We start from the raw sequence: 16,366 nt of genomic DNA, 5'->3' as shown, positions 1-16,366 counted from the left end.
GGCAGACTGAAGGCCAGACACAGTGTGGGAGGCCGAACACAGAGTGGAAACCAAACCAAGCATGGGAGGCTTAAACAAGAACGGAGGCCCAGCACAGGGTGCGAGGCCGAACCAAGTGTAGAAGGCCCATGACAGAGTAGGAGGCTGGACTGAGCATTAGACACCTGTGATAGAGTGGAGGCCAAATCAAGAATGGGGGTCTGACCACAAAGCAGAGGCTGACACAGGCATGGGAAGCCCACCACAGAATGGGAGACCAAAGTGAGGGTCGTTGCAACAGGAAAGCCAAAATAAAGACAGGAGACTGAAATGATGGTGGGAGGCCAATGGTGGACCGGAGGCCAAACCATGGGTGGAAGACCAAAAGGCATGTAGGAAGTTGAACCGATGAGACTTGGAGGCCATTGCAGATTGGAGGCCAAAATGAGGACAGTTAAGGCCCATTGCAGATTGAAGGCTGGAACGGGGGTGTGAGGCCCACTGCAGATTGGCAACCAAAACAAGGTTAGGAGGCCAAATAAGTAAGAGTTGCAGCCACATGAGCAGAGGGCCACTGAAGAATCTGTGTCAAAAGGAGAAGGGTAGGTCAATTCCAAAGTGGAGGCTGAAACAAGGGCAGGAGGCACACAAGGAAACGAACACCAGAGTGAGCATTGTAGTCACAGAAGGAAGTGGAGGCTGACCGAGCACTGTAAGGACACAGAAAGTGGAGGCCAGACTGAGTGTAGAAGGCCCATTGCTGATCAAGCTGGAGGCTGATCCAACCAGGAGTCTGAACCCAGAGTAAAGAATGAATGAAGAATGTGATACAAGGCCTGGTTAGATGGGGCTTGAGCAACCTGGTCTAGTGGAAGGTGTACCTGACTGTGGCAAGGGGTTGGAACTAGATGATCTTTACGGTCCCTTCCAACCCAAACCATTCTATGATTTTATGATACCAGAATAAGCTTGGAGGCCAAATCCACAGCAGAGGCCCGACCCAGAGTGAAGGCCCACAGCTAAGTGAGAGGCCAGAGTGGGATGTACACCATGGAGCGGAGGCTGAACTGAGCATGTGACTCTGAACTCAGAATGGTGGCCCACCACAGAGTAGGAGGCTGAACCTAGATTCGGAGGCATGCAAAGAATGTGAGGCCAAACAGAGTGGCAGACGGAAGGCCAAAGACAGAGTTGGAGGCTGAACCAAATGTGGTTCAGAGAGAGCTAGGCTCCCTTCTATGACCTGTAGCCTCCTTGGATATTTTATGCCAGGCAATACAACTCTGGAGACTCTGGAGGTTTATGCTATGAATACATACTGTCAGGCTGATCTCTACAGTTCTCATGAATTTGTAGTTTGAAGCCCCTGAGGCACACTCCCATCCTCAGCGAGGCCCCAGGAACACCACACATCCGCCTACTCTAGTCTTAAAAATTGCAAAGCCCATCAGAAGTGCCTACTACAGTTTGTCCATTTGCAAGTACACCATGTCAGTCTCACTCTACATATGCATCAGCCTCTGCAACAGCTCCTGCCTTAGTCACAGACACTGCTCATGTAATAGGGTCCTTCGCAATCTCCATTGAAGAGCCTGCCTTGGAGCTTTACAGAAGCTCTGAAGTCAAGACGAGGGCATCTCAAGCATTAGACTGTAGGGCACACCTTCAGTTTGCATCCCTGATCCATACACTTAGGAAGTAATAGTTTTACCTCGAGGAGAGACCTAAAATGTGACTAGGAATTAGTTTTCATTGCTTAAGATCCATTACATTTGTTAAGCACTCATCTAATGTTAAAACCAACAATTCTTAACTCCGAAGCACCTGGGGGATGAACGCTTTCCAACCATTTTAAAGTCACTCTGCACAGAAGGAAAAAACAAGCATTTTTAGAATGCTCAGCTCTCAGGATAGCTAGTAAAGATCAATTGTAAAAGTGACACATTTTGTAGATATGAAACTATTACACACAGGATCTGACCTCTCCTGTCTCCCAGGTGTATAGAGAAGAACAATACGATTAGTGGCAAAGCTCTACACTATGGTCAGAAATACAAATGACAACAATGAATTACAAGAACAGGATATTATGGAATCAGTAACATAGTACAGATCAGTGTAGAATAAAAACAAACAAAAACTCTGCAAGTTTCTAGTACTACACAGTACTGACATCGCAGCTGCAGCCAAACCTAGATTTGCATTTGACCAAGCTGCATATTCTCTTCTAAGTTTTATCATCTAGCCCTGCTTGCAAATCTAGTATTTTCTTGACTGGTATGTCCAAATACTGTACAGTCAAAATAAAATGGGAACAAAAGAATTTAAAAAGCAGGTTCTTTATCCCGGCAGGAAGAGGCCAGAGTATGGCCACTCAGCATCCAAACCCACAGATTTGTTTTTTGAAAAAATTTAGCATTATATAGTAAAATTTTATTAGAGACTCTGCAATCCTTGCCCAAGAAATGGAATGAGACAGTACTGATATCAATATATTAACTGCACAGGAAAAGCAGAGGAAAGAGAGAGACCTTTTCTTAACTGATTTTGAAAAGATCTTTCAAGTCTTACAAAGAAATACAAATACTTATCTCAAGTTTACTGTCAGAAAGTCTTGTTTTAACACAGAAATAAACAAAGCTTCAATCTTGAACACATGATACAACAAAATGGGTATAAGCTACTCATTATTGTCTAAGAAATGACACATAAACATCTAAGAACAGCCCAAAGGACTGTGTATCGATATTTCCTTCAAAGTTAAAGAGGTTTAGTCACAGCAAGACCTCAAAATGTAATTGACTCATTCTGATGAGGGAGGGTACTTCCTGCAAGCAGTGCAGGCTGGTAGCTCAGGCTGGTCAAATTGCAGCGTAAAAGCTATGCGTTGTTCATCTTCAGCATTCATTAGTCTGTAGCACATTAAGCTGTACCTGTTCAGGGCCCATGACTTCAGTCAGACCTCCTTCACCAAAGGCCTTCAGCCAAAAATGGATGTTATTCCAGAGTTGCAAATGCACTGTGCTTTTCCCTTCTTTTGAATATTTAACTTCCAATTAGTTAAAGGATTCCAAATAAAATATAGTCTAAAAAGAAGCTGTCACAGACAGACTAGTCTATCAAACTGTCTGCCTTGCTAAATGCGTCCTTTGTGCTCACTTCTAGCACATGAATTTGAGTAAGACTAGATTTAAGTGTCCCACTACAAAAAGACAACAGTGTTTAAAAAAAGTTTAAGCTGAACAAGGCTTCCTCAAATAGCTAATAGCTCACATATGAGGCCACAGCAAAGACAGTGTCTTCGGAATAGCAGAAGCTTACAGAACGCATTTCATGTTTCCTGGTAACGTGGCAATTTTTTCCTACAGTCAGTACTGTAGCTAACAAAAACCCTAAGAACAAAGTTTTGTAGATCCTGATGGAACACCAGTATAAGCTTCCCTTATATATTCTCAGTGCCTTTAATCTTGCCCCAAAAGGAGTCTTGCTAAAAACCATTCCCACGGCCCTTCAGTCTTTTGTCTATCAAGATCAGCAGAAAGCAGGCTAGCTGATACCAAACGTATCTGCGGGCAATACAAATGGCTATCTGTGTGGATGTATAAGGAACTCACTTCAAACAAACTAATGAACATCTGCAAGATAAACGGTCAATCTGTACCAGTTTGGATTGGTGCAAACTGACAGCCCCCAAAGAAAGCAGGCTTTAAAGCTAGGACCCAGTGAGCTTCGTATGTCTCATGCAGTGCATTTTAGTCAGTAGGAAGTTATATATTGGCTTATGAAATATCAGTGAGTGCCTGCCAAATTACTTTCCAAACAGCAACCAACTTGTCTTCTGGCTGTTTTCAGTGTTATGCAGTTGATCTAGAGTAACTGTGCATGGTGTTAAATGCTAAAGATTTTAGCTGTTGTGAAGTTAGAGAGAAGCAATTATCCACAGCATGTGGCAAAAGAAACAGAAAGTGATGAAATACTGCTTCATGCAAGCATGAAGGCTAGTCAGCATAAAAGGGGAGAAGACAGAGGCATAATGGCTTCTAGGGAGATTGCCACCTCCTCCAGGTAGAAGACCAATTTGGAAGGTACTTAACCCTTCGTGTGCTTTCATCCCTTGACCAGGAAAGCGTGGAGGGGAAGGAAGGTAGAGATGAAGAGGAGGTCACAAACGCACTCCTCCCGATCTAAAAATGGGAAAGAGAAAAACACTCGGGAAAACCAAAAACAAAACACAAGTAAATTCTTAACTGAAATAAAGGAACATTCTTAAAACCATGGAGATGACAAAGTAAGAATGATTTTGAGAATTTGGCTAAGCTTGAGTAGACTTAATTCTTTCAAAATACAACTGACTTCACGTTAATTCTAATATTGATATTCCAGAAGTGCTAAATTCCTCAGAGAATAAAATACATTCACCATAATACCTAATAAACTAACTCCACGTAACAAATTAATGTTTCAGAACTGCTACTTCTACTTCTATCCAAATATCAAACCAGATGACCAAAGGACCTATACAAAGCACCGTCATGTTCTGCAAACGCTGCTACATACAAAACAATTCTGACTTTTCTTGCTGCCAGAACTGCCTTTATATTGACATGCCAAAATAGTTTAAACTGATCCAGATTTCATAGTTTGAATTCTTATTAATTTAATTGAAGGGGGGGAACCCAGCATACAAATTTCTGCACTGATTCCCTGGTGCACTCAACTGTGTCCTTTGGCATGTGCATGGAACGTTTGTTTGGCCTCCATACCAGGCAAAAAGCCTCTTAACTTCCAAATATGTCTTAAAGGGCTTAATTGTTTATCTGGAAGGAAATACAAGATAGTGTGACCAACGGGGAAACATACTAAAACAAATCCACAAATGATAAATATGTGCCTAAAAAACATTGTCCCATATTCCTGCTCAGAGGGCAATCTATATGCAATAAAACCCTAACTTTAATAAGCACTAGTGTGCGTGTTGGGTCACTTATTGAAAGTGTGAACACATCAGTGCAGGATCCTTGTGGCTAATACTGACCTCCCTCTCCACTTATTAGTGCGTCATACAGGACAATACCAAATCAGAAGAATTTCTTCAGCCAACAGATCTAAACCATCCTCAGCCTCCAGTTCCAAACTCAGAGTAAGAAACTGGTGGCCTAATGAAAAGGTTTGCTTCAATTTTGTTTTATTTTTGAAAGGTAGCCATGAAGTTCCATAAATTGGCACATGCCTGTGTATCTCAAGAAATAAATCCATGAACTTTACGTACCTTCTTGGAATGCTATTTCCCCCCCTCCTAGTTTTCAGACAGCCATACATTGATATTTGGCATATGTATTGTGGTTAAAAGAAACAGCTGAGCAGAAGCCAAAAGCTCCAGTTTACATATTCCAGAATTGTTATAGCTTTTACTTTTCAAAACATCAAGCTCCTGCAGACATGTTAATACAGCAAACATTAACAATTCTTACAGTTCAAATTCTCTCTGAAGCAGACAGTTGAGCGGCTTTGGTAAACAAGCATAGTTGGAATAGACAGAAAAGCTGAACATAGAAGAAATGCAGAAGCATCAGCAGTTTTACTTACATGTGGAGGGAAAGGCTGCAGTCTTGTTATGCTTTCTTCTGGGTATGTGACCTCTCCCATGGGGAGGTAGGGTTTCTGACCTGATCCAGTCTCATACATAGACATGGGTCTGCTACCCCGTGCAGATGGTCGCCGCTTTAAAGAAGAATTGTTGGTAGGGTCTGTGTATTCAGAACCAGTTTGGACCTGATATATATTGGTTGTGGCCTGTCTTCTGAGGTTGGTATTTTCACTCTGTAGCGTTTGAAGCTGAAAGAAATGTTTAGCAGTGGGACTTTGTTTTTCTAATAGCAAGCGTCAAAAGCAAACTGACTACACAATACACGCTTGTCAGCTTTACTAGTAAAGCCAGTTACTAGGAGCTGGGGTTTGATTTCTTTATCAAAATCTACTTGACTTTCTTAGTACAAGCAGAGAAACATCTACGTTCCAGATCTACAAATATTTAGGTGCTGATTTCCAGCACTTTTTGCTGGGATGCAAGCTAAATTAGATCTTAAAATTGGCTGTTGTATTTAAAAACACACACTCAATTTCTTCCAGCCTGGCTGTACTGACACATGAATCGTGTAATATAATGAGGCTGTGGAGGTAAGGATTGCCAACAGTTTTTCAAGCAAAGTGATCCATTTCAGCAGTCAATACAAGAACTTAAAAGAGGACTTTAACATAAGGCCCATGAAATCTGAAAATGCCAGAACTACAGCACAGACACCAGAGGCAGCGCAAAGAAAACTAAAGCTTGCTCTGCAAAGCAAGAATAGATTTAGCTTATGAAAATTAAGTATCAGCTACTGCTTTCTAAGAAGCCAACAAGAAAGAATTTTAAAGCTTTTTATTATTATGTATTTGATGGATAGTAAAAATGCAACAATTCTGATTTTTTTTTTTGTGGATTTACTGGAAGTAAGTTTGCTATATTAACACATCATAAAGAAAAGATGTAAAAAAAGTCAGTATCAGCAATTCTCTAACAAGAATTGAGTATAATATTTCAAACGGCTGATGGCCTTTTAAACAGGAAACTGCATATTTACTATTTGCATTTACTTTGTATCACATGAACTGTCAAGAACATTACAAAAAAAGTCCTATTTTGCCTAGAGCGCTTCCCAGAACCCTAAATTGGATGTGCAGACTTCTGTCAAGATAACTTTTGCTTCTTCTCCCCACTTCCTGTGTGCTCTGTAGCAAGATGCATCAAGTCATAAGATTTGAGCATCAGCAAAGAGCAAAACTGCCCCTTTAAAGTTTGACATTAGAGACAATTAAATAGGACAACTTTATAGTCTCCTTCTTCCAAACTTCCACATTTTGTAAACATGCTTTTGGTGACATTTCAGCCAACAGCTAATGTAAACTCAGACCAAACTCAACCACCTATAAGCACCTAAAAAACCCCACAGGCATAAACCCCCCCTTTTTCCATTAGAATGCCCATTAAAGTAACAGAACTATTTTAATTTTTATTTAGGAAGAATCTACTCTGAAGTGGCATTCATCACGTGTAGCTTTGTCTCTTCTTTAATTAGCATCTTTTGCTTAGTAATTGCCATGCAAAAGATCAGATACACAGTTGGCTAATAAGGTGATACATAAAGTAGGTAGATTTTAAGTTTATGACCATCTAAGCTCTTAGAAAACAAGAAAAAAAGGAAAAAAGGGAAAAAAAAAAAAGAGGCTCTTGAATTACATCTATTGCATTAGAATTGCTGAAGTAGTACAAATATATCGGTGTCTTGCCACAAATAACCCAGCAGAGACTTCCTATATTGCCCTGAAGTTCCCAGTAGCTTAGAGCTGAAGCAGCTGTTACCCCTTCCTCCCATCCTGTGCTCTGCAGCGGCGCAGGGCTGTATTGATTCTTCACCAGTCCAGAGCCACCAAACACGAAGTTAAAGCCCCATAGCTACATACATCAGCAGGACATAAAATTAGTGCAACTCATCTCCAAAGAGAGCGAGCCCTGGCTATGCCTTCTTTCAAAACAAGATCTACTGCAGCACAGCAATGATCTCTCTTCCGCTGCACCACATAACTATACTAAAGCCTCATTAATTTGTAGTCCCTAAAGATTTTTCTTTTTTACCCTAAATAGACTATATCTGTTTAAAGAAACTCAATACAAGTGAAAAGTTAATTCAGTTGACACAGAGAAATGCTTAACCAGTACAAGCTGTTGAAAGACCAAGGAAACACCCTGAGATCTCTTAGGTTCCTCTCAGCACTCACCATTCCAACAGATCTGAAAAGCTGAACACAACTGTAAGAAGGATGGCACTGAACAGACAAAGATGTTCGAATCTGCTCAATTATCTCAGCCTCAGATTCTAAGAGCTCACCAATTCCCACCACTCTCCAAAGCATCAGCCTCTTTGCCCCAGAACAATGGGGAAACAAGTTCTCAGCACAGGATTCACCTCCACAGGACCACAGCTTGAACAACTTTCTCCACAGGGAGAGCACCTTCTGCAGCACATACTGTAAGTCTTGCAGTATTGTAACTATTTGGGAAACAGGATTTTTAACACTAGGTGAAGAATTACTCTGAGGAAGAAGCCAGCCCTTTCTAGGTTAGCATGACAGACAGGATAGTGAGCTCAACACAGATATAATCTCTCCTTTACCCCCCCCAAAAATCTCTATTTACCAGAACACTGGCAAAGCATTCAACAAATTGCTCATTTATTTATGTAAGGATTAGAAGGTCTGGCTCCCAAACTGAGTTTTTGGAGCTTTAATTTCAGGATTTTTACAAAAAATGATGTTTTCTGTTTGTATAAGACTATTTATACACACTAACTCATAGTGTAAATGTGATACCTCTGACCTTATCATTGTCTAGACAAAACCCACACTGAACATTTAAAGCAGTAATTGAGTTTACCTCTATATCCTTTATGTGCTATTTCCCACAGATTTGAACACAAGCAAACAAATAAAACTTGGCCTCCTGGTATACAAAAACTTTATATCGTATTGACACATTTCAGATTATTTTCTACTGCCAAACTGGATGAGGATTTTATTTTCCCTTCATTCCAGCTAGGCTTGTTAATGGAAAAAAACCCCACGTATTTACTGGAAAAGTTGGAAGTGCATTAGATACATATGTGCACACACATAGGATGTGTGCTAGCACTTACTTCCTCATTGGTGAAAACCGCTTTTCTCGAAGCAAGACAGCAAAAACACGCACGACTTGCAACAACCATCTTGTCACTTGGAAAACTTATGTCAACGTGAACTAAGCAGATCACCATCACCTTCACAAAAAAACATTCAAAGCATGTGCTGTACATATACATTTATAGTTTCATCTGATTCCAAAGCAGCTTCATTATTTTAAAATGAGATTTCTTGCTATCCTAATATTGGGCTATTTCATCTTCAGTTTCAGCAGTTTTATCCCAGTCAATTTAAAATACATCAAGAAATGCAGGGGTTACACTACTGCGCCTGTTACCTTTTTCTGCATGATTCTCAGCTCATCACTCAAGTTGATGTTCACTTTCATTAACTGTTGAATCTTTACCTCAGAAGCCACCAGTGCATTTTTAACTTGCATATATTCTTGGGCTGTCACTGGTCCATCTGACAAGTCTGAATCCAGGCTCTATAAACAGTAAGAGAACACCACTTAGACCACTGAGAAACAGACCACCAAAAGAAAACAAGACAGTGAGATTTTTACAGCTTTTCATGTACTTACTTTAAAGGAATCATGGTTCAAATTAAGTTCAAATTAATAAGATCAATTCATTAAAATAATTTTAGTCCAATATACAAGAAATTTTATGTCCATCAACCCTTAGCTCCTCTGTGCACAAAAACAATTGTCTCAGCATTTCAGTGACACAACACTCCTTTGTAAGGATTTTTTAATATGCAACACAGAACTGGAGAGTCATAAAAGGCAGATTACTAAATATCCAGTATGCATGTTACCAGGGAAGATTAAACTAGAACTACTATGTTTATTACCCCCTTTTTTAACCCTGCTGCATTATTTTCAGGAATTGTTTAAAACACTCAATCACTATTGGTCTGCTGTAAATATTTCTTCAGTAGGAAGTGGTAATTGTTTGGTAGATCCAATAATTTCATCTGTGCAATTAGATCTACATCTTAATTCCAGACATGCACAGTGGCACACATTACTTTTCATGAGGACCATTTACCAAAAAAAGTCTTTAACTCACAACACTTACTTTTGTTAAAGTTTATAGACTGAGGTGTGATTCTGAAGTGAATTTGAAAATGAATTGAAATATTAATTTTCTGATCATTTATGCATGTTAAATCCCCTCACAAGGGGAAAGACTCTCTGCAGACTACCTTTACAAATAAAACCTGGTGTATGTATAAGTATTTCAAACCTACCTTCTGTCTGTTTGATTTAGCTGCATTTGTTTCCAAATCTGTATCTTCATCTGAAGCAACGCTGTCATAGTCAGGCTGGTCATTATCCTGACTTTCACTACTATGTTGATTGCTGATTGATTTGAGTATCAGTTCCACATTTTCTGCAGATCAACATACACCATTTAAAATGTACTAACTAGTAAGTATGGAGAAGAAATGGAAGTGCATAGTTTAAAGTAATTAAAAAAAATAAAATCAGAAGAGATCTTCATCCAGAGAGACAATACAAGCCATGCTATAATAAGTACCATCCAACTAGGCCAGTTCAAAAAAGTTTAGATCCATCTAATATGTATGAATTATTACGGTCCAAAAAGTCAAAGTTTTATGGTTTTGTCTTTTCATTTCTTGTAAGTGTTTAGACAAGTTAAAGTAAGTGGTGAGAATCATGGTTTAGCAGCTTAATAAAACTCACATGGGGGCAGGGGGGAACCCAAACCAGACTACACTGGACAAATGGATGTCAACATTCAAATGAAAAGTATAGGCAAAAATTAAAAGTTAGAAAAGATTTTTTTGTATTTTCTCTCCAGAGGGAGAACTAGTGTTCAGATGTTGTTTCATACCGTCATGGCTAGAACTATGGCTGCATCTGGTTGTTGGCATAGGTATTTGTATTCTTTGATACCTATCATGCTTAAGAAATACAGACAGTAAACATTAGTCGAAATAGCAATAAGCTGAAGAGCACCTGAATTACAGCAAAGCACTGCATGGATAGAGCAGCCAGGAAAGCCAGCATCCAAAACACTGACATTATCCTAGCTGCCAATCAAAATAAGTATCACTCTAAAACTGTACAGCAGTACTCTGGAAAACATTACCAAGTTATGATAAAAATCACAACCATCATACAAAGATGTTCCCAAATTGCACATCTCCCACTTGATTTAATTGAATTACAAATACCAACCTTAACAGACAAGTCTTCTGTACTTGGGCATTGTTTTGGTGGCCTAATGCATGTTGTCAGTAGCCTGCTATGCACATGATTTAGTTCTTATTTATGAAACCGATACAAATCTCTTCATTTGGTCATATAGTACTTTTGAATGAGGCTATGGTATTGATTGAACTACTGAAGAATTGCACATAGAAGAGCCAACACCAAAAGTATACTCACCTTTTGAGCCAGTGAGAGGATTCCCTTGTTGTCTTCGTTTGGCATCACTTAAAATATCTATAACTAGTGTAGTAAATTCATGGGCATTAAATCGAGCCAGTTTCTGTCTTCCCTAAGTTACAGAAACATGCAGAAAAATACAAAAGTACATCCTGTATTAGGTGAACAGCAGAGTTCCCAGGTAAAACTAAGACTATAGCACTTACAGCGAGTTGATTGTTCAATTACATTTATTGCAAAAGTGTGATTTAAATCATCCAGCTGCACATTCAGTGCAGGGGAAATGTGAAACTATTTTATCCTCTTTACAACTGGATGCAACTCTTCTACAGTAATGAAGTACAATAAATCAATATTACTTAGAACACCTGGTCTATTAAATAAAAATAATTATACAGTATTAAGATTGCATACCTGATTCCTGGTTGAGGAATATTCAGGATTTACGGGAAGAAAGGGGACCACTGTGGTCTCTGTCACAAGGGTACTATGATTCTGAGTAGCAAGCCAAACTGCTCAAGGAAGGAAAAAAGAAAAAAAAAAAAAAAAAGAAGGAATAACCTTCCTGTACTATTTAACAGTGTTTCTTGTCAAAGAATAAAGCCCACAATTTCAAACACAAACACAATCAATTCAAAGGAAAGCTTTTTTCCCCAAGAGGGTTCTCTACCTCATAAAAAACACGAGATTTTTTTTAAATTAACATCACCTTCAGACAATGCAAGACAAAGAAACTACCTTTATCAGTAATTACCAAATATAAAAGTACTTTAAATAGAAAATATGCTTGTACTAGGATATCTTGTATGTAATCTAACAATTCAAAATTAATTTATACACATTGCAGAAAGCCTCATTCACCTGCATCTGTTTCCCTCCTGTCAACTTCATCATACACATCCATGGCAAGCTCTTCAAATAAGTGGTTGCTTAGCTAAGGGTACAAAAGAATAATTACAGCTTGAATATAAATGAAACCTAATAAGACCTCTATAACACAGAAAATATATGAGCACAACTCTGCTCTCCTGGCTGTTCTTCAGCCTATATAATTGCTTATGTCTCAGCCTACATATAAAGTGATCCATTAAGCAGACGTATACAACCACCTGATTGCTAGATACAGAGACAGTAATACTGTTCTACACTTCTCCTTTACTGGTTAATGGATTTTTTTCCCCTCCTATCCGATCACAAAAAGACCTTGTGTATTTGGGGTGAAGCAGACCTACTGTGGGAATTAGGTATCCAAATGCCACTGCAGGCATGGGCTTAGCCTAACAGTGAAGACTCACAAAATGCTTGCATGTTTCAAACTGTGTTCCTACAGTGGATGGTTCAAGAGAGATACTTGTGTTATGAAGAAGTGAGCTGTTGGAAGATCAGACATGAAATTAAGATGTCACAGGGCTTTGTGGATGTTTCACTTACTGACATACAGTGCATTAACGTTAGTAATGGGCACCACACTTGCTAACTAACTGCCAGCGTAAGCAAGCCTCAAGAGATGGCTGATCTTCCTCCTCTGGGAGAAGCTCGACTAAAAAGGGTGAAAAACCTAATGCTTTTCTAGGGTTCAGCTTTATTTAGAGGAATAAAGGTTTTTCCAGAGTTTGAGTCCTAAATTCTTAACCAAAGAACAACTGCCATCATTCTTGAACCCAGATAAAGCCAGTATGTTTACTTGTGCGCTGGGTTTGCTGGGATGGAATTAACTTTCTTCATATGTTTGCTGTGTTTTGAACTTGTGGCTAAACTAGCGTTGATAATGCTAGCTTGTTTTGGCTACTGCTGAACAGTGCTTACACAACATCTAGGCATTCTCTTTTTTCCCCACCTTGCCCACTCCACCACCCCTCAGCAAGCAGGCTCAGGGTGGGCATGAAGCTGAGAGGAGACATAGCCAGGACAGCTGACACGAAACCACCACAGGGATATTCCATACCATACCATGGCATGATCAGCAATAAAAACTGGGGTGGAGGAAGAAGCAGTTTGGTTTTTGCCTTCCAAGACAGCTGTTCAGACACTAGCTGGGCAGCGGTCTGCCTGTGGGAGGTGTTGAGCAATTTCATTTGCTTCACTTGTTTTTCTTCTCTTCCTTTCACCTATTAAACTGCCTTTATCTCCGCATATGAGTTTTCTTGCTTTTCCTCTTCCTGTGCCCTCTCCAGTCCTGCTGGGGGGGCTCTATCAGTGCTGGGATGCTGGCCAGGGTCAACCCACCACAACTTGCAAAAATACAATGTGGTAATCCATCTGCTTCTAGCTAGCTATGCATTTAAAGTAGCCACTAACAGCACACGAACAGCAGAAAGCCAGTTCTAAAGTAGGATTCATATTTGGCTTGTATTGATTACTATTTGAATACCAGTTATACACACGGTGACTTGCTTAGCTGGAATTTTCATGACCACTGGCATTACCATTAGAGAAAAATGGACGTTGTTGAACAGAAGACTATCACCAGGATTGTTCTTCTCCTGACAGCAAAATTTTTATCCTTTGATACAATTTGCCTCAACTAAAAGCTTTAAGTAGGGAAAACATATCCCCACTCTAACTTGTACAAGGATTTAGTCACCAACACTTTAGTAAAACTAGTGAGCTGGCATTAATATCGACTAATTAGCAGACAGTAATGCACTGTTCTGGCTTTCCAGAAAGTTAAAGGCAAATAATAATATTTAATGTACAGATTTATATAAAAATACATGAAAGCAATACAAACAAAGTTTAAGGTTCTGAACTGGAGAGACAGACCTAGAGATACTAGCCCTAACAAGACCAACAAGTATTGGATTTGTCATCATCTCTGCTCCTCCATTTCTGCCTATTTTCATCTTTTTCTCCAGACTTTAAACTTGTGACAGAGTTGACAATTATTTATGCAGGAATTAACAGCAGCTGAAACCAGCCTGAAAGATGAAGTGTAGTTTGCCTTGACCAGATGTGTCACATGGCACACTGGAAGTTTTACTTACAGACTGAAGCTTCTTCTTAGCTGCTTTTGCAAGTTCTGATAAATCTAGACTGCTATGAAAACAAGAAGTGATCATTACACCTACAGCATTTAATAGCTTGTTTAAACAAATTCTACTTGTTGATAATTCAATTATTAAAATAAAAGCGACATTTTAAACTCCTTAATATTTCAGTATTTTTAATTTCATTTTTAACACATGGATCTTACTAATATACCTGTCAGTATATTCTTAAGCTTTTCTAAACAACAGTCTTCTATTTAAAACAAAAGAATCCCCAAAATCCTTTAGCATATGAATACCCACATTTGCATAGCTCAAGAAGCAGTCAAACTGTAGTGCAACAAAATGCTTTCTGTAGGAATCTGAACAATATGATCATTCAACCAAAACTTGAGTCCACAGGAAACACACAGGATTTGTTCCACTGGACTCTGCAGGAGGTAGGTGACCATTGGGCTGGCAAATGGCTACAGCAATAGGGCCATGCCCAAAATTATTCTGTACTGATTAGTAAATAATCTCTTCTACTAGTTTCCAGCCTTGAACAGGAGACAAAGGAGGAAAATTGTGCAGTTCAACAGAATTTATCATAAAAGCCAGAGATCAGGAAGCTGACAAATTTTGAGTCTCTATTTGTATCACCCAGGCGAAAGCTCCCCTGCCCTAAAAGGAGGGAAAGGCTAAAATAAAACCTCTGTATGATTAACTGATGTGACAGAGTTTGTGCACCTAGACAAGGTGGGGGGTGGGCGGGAACAAAACAAAAAACCCAGGAAAAGGCCAGCAGAGGATGCCAGGCAGAGGTAAGGCAGTCAGGCTGTACTGCAAGCTCTGCAACTGAAGCAGCGTCTGTGAACAAGTCATCTGTCTGTGTGTCAACTTCCTTCTCTGTGTAGTGAGGCAAATGATACTCTACTCTGCAAAATACTCTGCACTGAAAATACACACTACACTAAATACACACTGCTAAACACAGCATATCTAAAAAAATCTACAGATGTTAACACTATTTTACCAACTATTAAATAGTTTCTCTCTATCATGATTTTATTGCAGTTTTTCATAGAAATTTTGCAAGCAATAAGTTGAACAACAGTTTACTTACAGCCGTCTTATTTCCAATTGCATAGCAATAAAAGAAAAATAGGGACTTATGATTAATACTTGATATTTTTAATACAAATATGATTTCATTGATCATAACCAAAAGTTAAAAGCACTCAGATGATCAAAAGTATAAATATTTTCAGAGAAAAATGCAGCTTTCTGGCAAGTATTAGTTTCAAAATGCTGGATCAGGAAACTAACTCAAATCTGTTTCCCAGGAATCCCCATGTGTGTTCCCTTAATATAATTGCCTCACCTTCCCACCCGCATTTCAACAAATACAGTAAACTTCTATAATTTTGTGACTTGTTTAAATGCCAATATTCTTTCTAGAATAAAAAAAGCTTCTGAGATCAATAAAGGCACACATTAAACATGTCAGAATGACAGCAAGCTTCAGTGTTGTTTCAGAAAGGAAAGGAAATGTAATTATTAGGGTTTTTTCTTTTTATGTTTTCAGACGTGCCATGGAATCAGCAACTTACCTGTCTGCCATCTGAGGTATAACAAAGTGCTGTCCATTTTTATGCTCTAGAGTTGAAAACAAATTGCACTTTAATAGCTTGTTACTGGACTATAGTTTTCAATGTTGTCAGGATATACAGCTGGTACTCAGTTTTACTAAAAGACATAGTAATGAGAAACCCAGGAATATATACAACAAGCAAACAATAATTAAAATTCCATTAAAAAATTAATTTCTAACATAGGTACCTTTATGGCACCTAATGGCTAAAAATTTGTAAGCGTGCTTGTGTTCAAAAGCTACCCACTTAATTGAATACTCCCCTGCTTTTGCATTTCAATGAGATGAAACCTACTTCAAAGAGTTTCTACAATATCTCCTGCAGACTATTTCACATTCACAGAATTTATATCTTCCCTGCAATTCACTCCTTGAAGTTAAACAGTATTCATCTGACCTTATATGTAGATTTCTCCACACTTTCAGAGGTATTCCATTTATAGAACACATATTTGTGGAAAAACATAAAAGAACTTAATTTTTAATTTAGGTATACTTAAAATCCTGCAGTTTTATCCGAATTTTGAATGCATTATCACTAATCTTACATCTTATACTTTCTTTAGTTTTTCATGCATAATTTATATAATATTAGACTATTTGAAAGGTATATAAAGAGTGCAGTAACACTGA

At 38.8% G+C, this 16,366-nt stretch overlaps 1 protein-coding gene across 7 annotated transcripts in view; it reads right to left on the bottom strand.

The window, feature by feature from the left end:
* GIT2 (GIT ArfGAP 2) overlaps nucleotides 1-16,366 on the bottom strand; it is a 34,554-nt gene that overhangs the window by 9,620 nt on the left and 8,568 nt on the right. For 3 of the 7 annotated variants that reach the window (XR_010375264.1, XM_064465931.1, XM_064465925.1), the window contains exons 8-16: nucleotides 15,693-15,738; nucleotides 14,098-14,149; nucleotides 11,975-12,047; nucleotides 11,528-11,625; nucleotides 11,114-11,225; nucleotides 9,949-10,091; nucleotides 9,032-9,181; nucleotides 5,566-5,814; nucleotides 4,074-4,163 (exon numbers count right to left, since the gene is read on the bottom strand). Coding sequence is in view for 6 of the 7 variants with exons in the window: in XM_064465931.1 (XP_064322001.1) it covers nucleotides 4,074-4,163; nucleotides 5,566-5,814; nucleotides 9,032-9,181; nucleotides 9,949-10,091; nucleotides 11,114-11,225; nucleotides 11,528-11,625; nucleotides 11,975-12,047; nucleotides 14,098-14,149; nucleotides 15,693-15,738 (1,013 nt within the window). In the remaining variant the exon portion in view is untranslated. The remainder of the gene's footprint in view (nucleotides 1-4,073; nucleotides 4,164-5,565; nucleotides 5,815-9,031; nucleotides 9,182-9,948; nucleotides 10,092-11,113; nucleotides 11,226-11,527; nucleotides 11,626-11,974; nucleotides 12,048-14,097; nucleotides 14,150-15,692; nucleotides 15,739-16,366) is intronic. The other 4 variants (XM_064465927.1, XM_064465929.1, XM_064465928.1 and 1 more) reach the window with 4 other exon arrangements.

Source organism: Phalacrocorax carbo, chromosome 15 (genome assembly GCF_963921805.1).
Source record: "Phalacrocorax carbo chromosome 15, bPhaCar2.1, whole genome shotgun sequence".
Classification (NCBI taxonomy): domain Eukaryota; kingdom Metazoa; phylum Chordata; class Aves; order Suliformes; family Phalacrocoracidae; genus Phalacrocorax; species Phalacrocorax carbo.
Note: the sequence above shows the minus strand (reverse complement) of the source record. Positions and strands in the feature narration are given on the sequence as shown.